The sequence below is a fragment of the Cebus imitator genome, unplaced genomic scaffold (genome assembly GCF_001604975.1).
Source record: "Cebus imitator isolate Cc_AM_T3 unplaced genomic scaffold, Cebus_imitator-1.0 Scaffold385, whole genome shotgun sequence".
Taxonomy (NCBI): domain Eukaryota; kingdom Metazoa; phylum Chordata; class Mammalia; order Primates; family Cebidae; genus Cebus; species Cebus imitator.
The window spans coordinates 2,400,904-2,408,971 of record NW_016107700.1 but is presented as its reverse complement, the minus strand read 5'-3'; the positions used below and the strand labels follow the sequence as shown (position 1 = coordinate 2,408,971).

The window sequence follows — 8,068 nt, the reverse complement described above, 5'->3', positions numbered from 1 at the left end:
TTTGCATTGTGAGCATCACCTTTTTTTTTTTTTTTTTAATTTTTATTTTAGGCAGGGCCTCATTCTATCACCTATGCTGGAGTATAGTGGTGTGAGCATTGATTTCCTGGGCCCAAGTGATCCTCCCACCTCAGCCTCCCGAGTAGCTGGGACCACAGGCATATACTACCATGCCTCACCCTTTTTTTTCTTTGTAGATATGGGGTGTTCCCAGGTTGCCCAGGCTGGTCTCAAACTACTAGGCTTGTCTCAAACTCCTAGGCTTAAACGGATCCTACTTTAGGAGGGCCTTGCCCTCCTAAAATACTGGGATTATAGGTGCAAGCCACTGCACCCGGCAATGAATATCACTTGACGAAGTTGTCACCAGACTGGGACTGAATCAGAAATCCGACCACCACTTAACTTATAGCTATGTGACTATAACATCGCAGAGCCTCAGCTTCCTTGGTTTCTTTCATGGAATGGGGGTAATAAATAAACTTTGCAAGGTAGTTGTTTGGATTAAATAAATAAAATGAAATGATGGCTGATTATAAAGCATAGTAGTTAATGGCAAAGACTAAAATCAGACCAAACTGAGGCCGATTTTTCTACTTGGTGACCTTGGCAAGTTACTTAACCTCTTTGTGCCTTATTTCCTCATGTGTAAAATAGAAATAATAATAATAATACTTACCTTAGAGATGTGAGAGATAGATGAAATAATGTATTAAACATTTAGTACAATGATTGATATTAACCACACTTCCTCCCAAACTGAGATCTGTGTTTCCATAGTTTCAATTTTAAAATTCAAATTTTAATTTAATTTACATTTCCCACAAAGAAAATTATTCTCAAATTCACTATTAGAAATATTTGGTAAGAGAAGGATTAAATTGGAAGTACACCCCAGGAGACACTGGGGACCTAGCATTTAGTTTCCTTTGCAGCACTCTGGAAGGCTTTTCTGACTCTGGCTGGACTCATCCACCCATTGGTAGCCATCCTATTACACTTTGGCCCATACTAACTTGATAATTAAGACTCCCCATCTTCTTGTCCAAACTTTCTAGGACATTGTTCCATGTTGGTTAGAGTGTGTAATAGATCTGGCATCAATTTAAAAAACATACACTTTGCCAGGTGGCTCATGCCTGTAATCCCAGCACTTTGGGAGGCTGAGGTGGGCGGATCACGAGGTTAGGAGTTCAAGCCTAGCCTGACCAATATGGTGAAATCCTGTCTCTACTAAAAATACAAAAAATTAGCTGGGCATGGTGGCACATGCCTGTGATCCCAGCTACTCTGGAGGCTGAGGCAGGAGAATTGCTTGAACCTGGGAGGCAGAGGTTGTAGTGAGCCAAGATTGTGCCATTGCACTCCAGCCTGGGCAACAGAGTGAGACTTCATCTCAAAACAACAACAACAAAAAAAAACACCCCACGTTTCTGGTAAAGTATTATCATTTCCTATGTATTTTACACCAACCTGAAACTTCCTGAATTTTATTTAATTATTGCTTCCACTTTTAAATGCTTTGTTTACCTAGAACCAGAGATTTTTATGTGGATAGTATAATAATTCAGTATCAAATAAAAATCTGTCTGTTTCACTCTCATTCACAGGTCCGAAAGCACATCAATGATCTTTATGAAGATCTGCGGGATGGCCATAACCTGATCTCTCTGTTGGAGGTCCTCTCAGGCATCAAACTGGTGAGCTTCTGCTAATGAATGGCCTCCCAATTGTGGCCCTATAAATGACTTATTGGTCCATCTTGTTAAGTTCGAGGGCAGCAGCCATCACTGCTTGATCTGTTAGGTGGGAGGAAGAAGTAGAAGGAATTGTTGGTGGACTTTATTTCTAACTCAGACTTACAATTTACAAATTATATAATTTAAATTGATGTATGTTCTCATTTCTTGATGAAATGAGGAATTAGTTATATTCATTTGTATCTGCATGTTTTTGCAGTACTTTTTCTTTATTTCTAGATACTAATAATCCAGTAAGTTGATTCACGTTTAAAGGTTTTTTTGAATTAGGTGTATTTTTCTTCCTAGAGTTCTACTGCTAGTCTGTATAGACTCCTCTCATTTTCCCATCTATTAAGAATTTTAAAAATTTTCTGTATTCAGCTAAAGATCTGAAGTTTGCGTTTACAAGCCCAGGTGTTTGGAGTTATTTTTTCTAAATCATCTCACTTTCTCCCTTCTGTGATTCATTGAGTCTCACAGATTTGGAAAGGTGCCGAAGTTGTCTAACTGTAGCTCTGGATGTAGAACACCTGGGCTCCTTGAATAATTAATATGCCTGCTTCTCCCAAAATATTTTAATATTAATTATGGGAAACACCTACATATCTGAGGGCAAATCTTGTCTGAGCTTTTTGGCTTGCCAAATGATAGTTCTTCTACTTGCTCTGTTTGAGGGATGGAAATTACCCACTTGTGGGCCTGTTGTTTTCTATATTTGAGCCTAATGGGAGCAGGTGATTCCATATGGTTCCTATTCTCCCTCTCATGCCATAGACAACATCATTTTACTTAGAAAAGTCCAGGGTTGAATATTGGAAATATCTGTGGAGAAATAGAGACTGAAGAGACGTATAGCTCAAGTAGTCTGTGAAGATCAGCCCACTCACTGCCTTTCTTAGTCATTGTTTGTTGTGTTTAAGTAACGGAACTTGGCACATTTGATTTTGCTGTTTAAGTGCTATTCAGCTCCTTCTAGAATGGGGGCTTGGCTTCCCTGGGGCCCTTTGTTTTGGTTTCATATCTTTTTTTGCCTTGCAGTAGAATTAATTATATATTTTTTAATGGCCTAAAATTTGCAGAAGCTTTTATTAGCATAGCTGGCACATGTAATGTCTAGTTCTTGCTCTCTGGCTCACATTTATGAATCTAATAAGTAATCAGAATTTTTACTTGCATTGTGCTGGACTTTATTCTTCACCACTCACAAAGTTATATTTTCAGTAATGTATCTGCTACATTTGATGAATTTGTAATGATTTTATATTGAAAAGTGATCTTTTTTTGTGGTATTGCTTACATAATAAGTTGAAAGGACTTCAATATAATTTCTTTTCCTAACCCTTGAAAACCTTTAGGTGTTTGTGGAGATACTGATAGGATATCATCTCTTTACCAGAAACCATCCGGATATCTCACCATCTTTTTTTTCCCCATAGTTGACTTAGAAAAGCAAAGAGGGTAGGAGGCCATGGAGAATGGAAGATGTGTTTCAACATAAGAAATGTTCAATGTAACCATCTGCTCTGGTTTTGATTTAGTTTTGTACCTTTTTCGCAGGTGGGAGGGTATTTTCATATTTGTTTTTTCTTTTTTTTTTATAAGTGTTTGATCCATCTCCTTTCCATCTTTGTGTTGTGAATTTTTTGTTCCTCTGTTGTGTCTTTGCCTTGGTTGGTGGCTAAAGGAGCCAGCAGGGCTGAAGACCCTCCGTCTGGTGAGCATGCCCTCCTGGCGTCATACAAACAACGAAGAGCAGGAGGAGGAAGATGATGATGATGTAGTAGGTCCTCCTGGGGTTGCCATCATCCCAGCTGGCACTGCTGGCACTGCAGGGCCATCAAAGAGTCTGAGGTTCTCAAGGTCTCCAAGTAGTTCAGTTACCATTTGCCACCTTCTCATTTCACCTGGGAATTTGGGTCCCAAAGAAAGTAGTTAAAACTAATTAGGCCGGGTGCGGTGGCTCACGCCTCTAATCCAAGCACTTTGGAGGCCAAGGCGGGCAGATCACCTGAGGTCGGGAGTTCAAGACCAGCCTGACCAACATGGTGAAACCCCGTCTTTAAAAAAAAAAAAAAGAAAAAAAACAAACAAACACTGATTGTGCCTTTTGTCACTGTTAGGTGATCTCGCATTGGGAATTGCTTTTCTTAGGGGGTTGGCACAAAAAGAATAATGGTTTTTGGAAGTGTCAAGTTGGCTTCTGACCTGGAGACCCATAGCTTTCTGGTGGCCTTGCTGTGTTTTCTGAGTCCAGATTGCAGAATTGTGGAAAATTTAGTTGACAGCATGACAGTTAATTAATTGCTCACAGCTCCACAGTCCAGACTAACTGGTACTCTCTTTCCATCTCTCTGGCCTCTAGGTTCTCATCATACACCCTGCCATTTGTTTTCAAAACAGCCTGTTGTTTGCAAACTCACTGCATGGAGATACTCTGAGATTTAACTTGCATGTTCCTAGGGTATTTAGTTTTGGTGGGGGTACATATGAGTAAAGATCAGAGTATAAGAGGAGTATATTCTGCCTGTAGGCCCTAAATTATAGTTCAAAATCTTTTTCCAGAAACAAAGAGGGATTAGGCAATATCCTCATTCTCTGTCCTTTTTTTTTTTTTTTTTTTTTCTACAGTCTCACTCTGTCACCCAGGCTGGAGTGCAATGGTGTGATCTCGGGTCACTGCAGCCTCTGCTTCTCGGGTTCAAGCAGTTCTCCTGCCTCAGCCTCCCAAGTAGCTGGGATTAGCCCACCACCTTGCCCAGCTAATTTTTTGTATATTTTATAGAGATGGGGTTTCACCATGTTAGCCAGACTGGTCTCGAGCTCCTGACCTCAGGTGATCCACCACACCCGGCCTTGCTGTTCTCTTAAAATCAATTTTAAAATCATTTGTCTCCCTTCTCATTGCCTTAGAAGGTTCCATTTTATAGACATTATCATCTTCTAAGCCATAGTCACAATTAGTTTAGCTAAAATGACTGAGAAAAGGTTCTTGCTAAAAAGATTTTTCCTAAACCTTTGACTGAAAAAGTTATCCTGTGCCCAGAGAGGCCTTGACATCTCCGAATACGGATTCTCCTCTTCCAGAAGTGTTGGAGGTGCCCAGAAGATGCTTCTCCTTATCTCTCCATGTGTTATGCTACTTTTTGCCCAGTTTAATTTGGAGCAATGTTTTTCTCTGTGCAGAAAAAAGCTCCCACAACAGAGCTACCTTATATTTTATCAGCTTTTAATTAGTGTCAATTTGAGACTCACAGAAGAAGTGGACATAATCTAGTTACAGTGATATTTCAGTCCAAATTTTAGTAAAATAAAAGCATCATTAGAAAGCAAGCAGAATAAAATGTTCTAGGGCTAGATATCCCTTCCTGAAGATACTCACTAGACAAAGAGACTCCATTCACTTTCCGACTGAAAATAGTTGAGCCTTGGACGGGGTACCAGAGGCATTGGATAGAGATGGGCATCTCTCCAGTGGATTGTATGACATCTGGGATTGAGTGACTGGTAGAAAATAATATTCTTTGGAGTAATTATGTTGACAGCCCTACACTATCAAAGTTTTGTTTGCTCTGGGTATTTCATGCTGGGGTAAAGATTGCCTTTCCTTCAGTGACAGCTGTGTTCCTGAAAAACTGGTTACTTTCTGATTTTTGCCTTTCTGATTGTTACGTTTTGGATTTTCTCACTTGTTTCTTGAGCATATGTAACTTCTCATTTCCTATGGTTAAAAATCAGCTATCCTTTTTTCTTTTCTTTTCTTTCTTTCTTTTTTTTTTTTTTGAGACAGAGTCTTACTCCATCTCCCAGGCTAGAGTGTAGCGGCGCGATCTTGGCTCACTGTAACCTCTACCTCCTGGGTTTAAGTGATTCTTGTGCTTCAGCCTCCCAAATAGCTGGAATTACAGGCATGTGCCACCATGCCTGGCTAATTTTTATATTTTTGGTAGAGATGGGATTTCACCATGTTGGCCAGACCTCTCTCGAACTCCTGGGCTCAAGCAGTCCTCCTGCCTTCTCCTCCCAAAGTGTTGGGATCATAGGCATGAGCCACTGCACTTAGCCAAAAATTGGCTATCTTGAGCTCCTTTTGCCATATTTGTAATAAGGCTGGCTCCATCTATTACTGTGCAATATGTAATTAGGACTTTGTACCCTTTCTCTACAATAGCATTTAACTGTGATTTTAGGAGCCAAAGTCTGTTCCCATTAACCTCACGTCCAGAATCAAGTTCTGCCACATGTGACTGCAGATGAACCTGAACAAAAGCTGTTGCATTGATTCAGCATTAGTGGTGAAACAGTATTCTGTGCTTGCGAGATGCATAGTGGTACACAAGGCATTTTGGGGACCTCAGAGAGCCTGGTCAAAATACATACAGGCCTGGTCTTAAGGGGTGCTTTATGTAATGCTCTCACGCCTGGCTTCTACTGTGAGGAATTCTTGTGTGGTCCTTTAGTCCTTCAAATAAAAGAGAAAGGATCTGTATGGATACATTGTTAGCCAGAATTAACATCCCTTTTATGATTTGTTTGCAGCCTCGGGAGAAAGGCAGGATGCGTTTTCATAGGTTGCAGAATGTGCAGATTGCTCTGGACTTCCTAAAGCAGCGACAGGTAAGACCATTCCATGCTTTCCCCGTTCTTCAGGCAGTGTTGGCATTGGGGCCCTATTTAGAGATGTTTTTAGTGTCCCCAGTAAGCTCTCAGTAAATGCTAAATCTGATTGACCCAGTTCTGAGTCTTAACTTGCTAGTGAGCAATTGTATTCTGATTGGAGAAATCATTCAGTACTTCCTACACAGAACTTGTCACCTCCTTGTACAGAGAAGAACACAGTGATAAAGATAGAATCTTGTGGACCCACCCTAGGTGGGGGTCAAAATGGAGATGAAAAATAAACTAGAAAAGAGATGGGAAAGAAGTGTAGCATCCAGGGAGAAAGAGGACCAAATTGTTATATCACTGTGAAAATGAGATAAGGGGGTTGGTTTGGATTGTTTGTTGATTGCCACATCAGATCTGAGAAAAAGATCTAAGTTGTTAAGCATTGATAACTTAAGTGAACAGTTTAATACAGGAGAAAGATATTTAGAGTATACTAGACCTAGATATAAGAAGGGAGAAAGAAGTTTTTCCCTCCCTAGATGAAGAAGGCAACAACCCATTTTTAGACATAGGAAGAGGAGCCAATGAAGAGAGTAAGATTGAAAATGAGCATGAGGAGGAATATTAATAGTCATAGAATGTTTGAGAAGATAGCTTAATGTTATATTAGTCCAGTTTCTTATTATAGATAAAGAAACTGAGAGCTGGATAGGTAAATGACCTGCCTCAGATCACAAGTCAGAGCAAAGCTGGGACTTTAACTCAGGCCTTCTGACATGCAGCTAGTGTGCCTTCCACTATCCATGCTGCTTCTTAACTGACAGAACCAAATCGAGGGATTGATGGATGGGAACCAGAGCACAACTGGTATGGCCGTCTTTGAAAAAGAAAAGAAAAATGCCTCTTCTTCTGAGAGACAAGGAGAATGACAGAGGGAGGGGATGAAGATGCAGAAATGGTTTGTGGTAGAAGATGGATGAGGGAGTCAAAGTTCATCTGCTTAGAGTGAGCCATATGGAAAATATTTGGGATAGCTAGGGTTGCCAAGCAACAACAGGGTCAACATGACATTAAATGGTATGCATATTTTTGGTGTCAGTTCATTTTTGTTACTCTTATCGGTAATTCTTATTAACTTAGAAAATTCTGTTTCTGTTTGCTCTCATAACAATTTACTTCTGATAAACATTTCTTACTTTCTTGTTATTTCTCTGTTTGCTCCAGTGCATTGTAGGTTCTGTGAGTACAGGGAATAAGATCTTAACATTTTACCTTCACCTGTCGTAATGAATGGTCCTCAATTGGTACTTAATAAATATTTGCTGAAATAAATTGATAAATGAAAAGTGGTAGGAGAAGTGGAGGTTGCTGAAGTGTTTAGGATACTGGGAGAAAGAAGCATTGCAATTGCCTGTGACTGGAACTAGAGGAAACTGGAGTGGAGGGCCTTACTGGGCAAGGTTTATGAGAAGAATTGATTAGCTGGAAGTCTAAAGCAGGACAAAAAGTGGCTTTGGTTGCTCTGATAGAATGAAAATGGGGACAGGTAAGAACAGTGGATTTGACCAGGCATGGTGTGACTCATGCCTGTAATCCCAGCATTTTGGGAGTCTGAGATGGGCGGATCACAAGGTTAGGAGATCGAGACCATCCTGGCCAACATGGTGAAACCCCGTCTCTACTAAAAAAAATAAATAAATAAAATTAGCTGGATGTGGTCA

At 40.2% G+C, this 8,068-nt stretch overlaps 1 protein-coding gene across 9 annotated transcripts in view; it reads left to right on the top strand.

The window, feature by feature from the left end:
• MACF1 (microtubule actin crosslinking factor 1) overlaps window positions 1-8,068 on the top strand; it is a 421,177-nt gene that overhangs the window by 176,263 nt on the left and 236,846 nt on the right. For all 9 annotated transcript variants that reach the window (XM_017508009.2, XM_017508022.2, XM_037731187.1 and 6 more), the window contains 2 exons: window positions 1,611-1,700; window positions 6,279-6,356. In XM_017508009.2, the coding sequence (XP_017363498.1) occupies window positions 1,611-1,700; window positions 6,279-6,356 (168 nt within the window). The remainder of the gene's footprint in view (window positions 1-1,610; window positions 1,701-6,278; window positions 6,357-8,068) is intronic.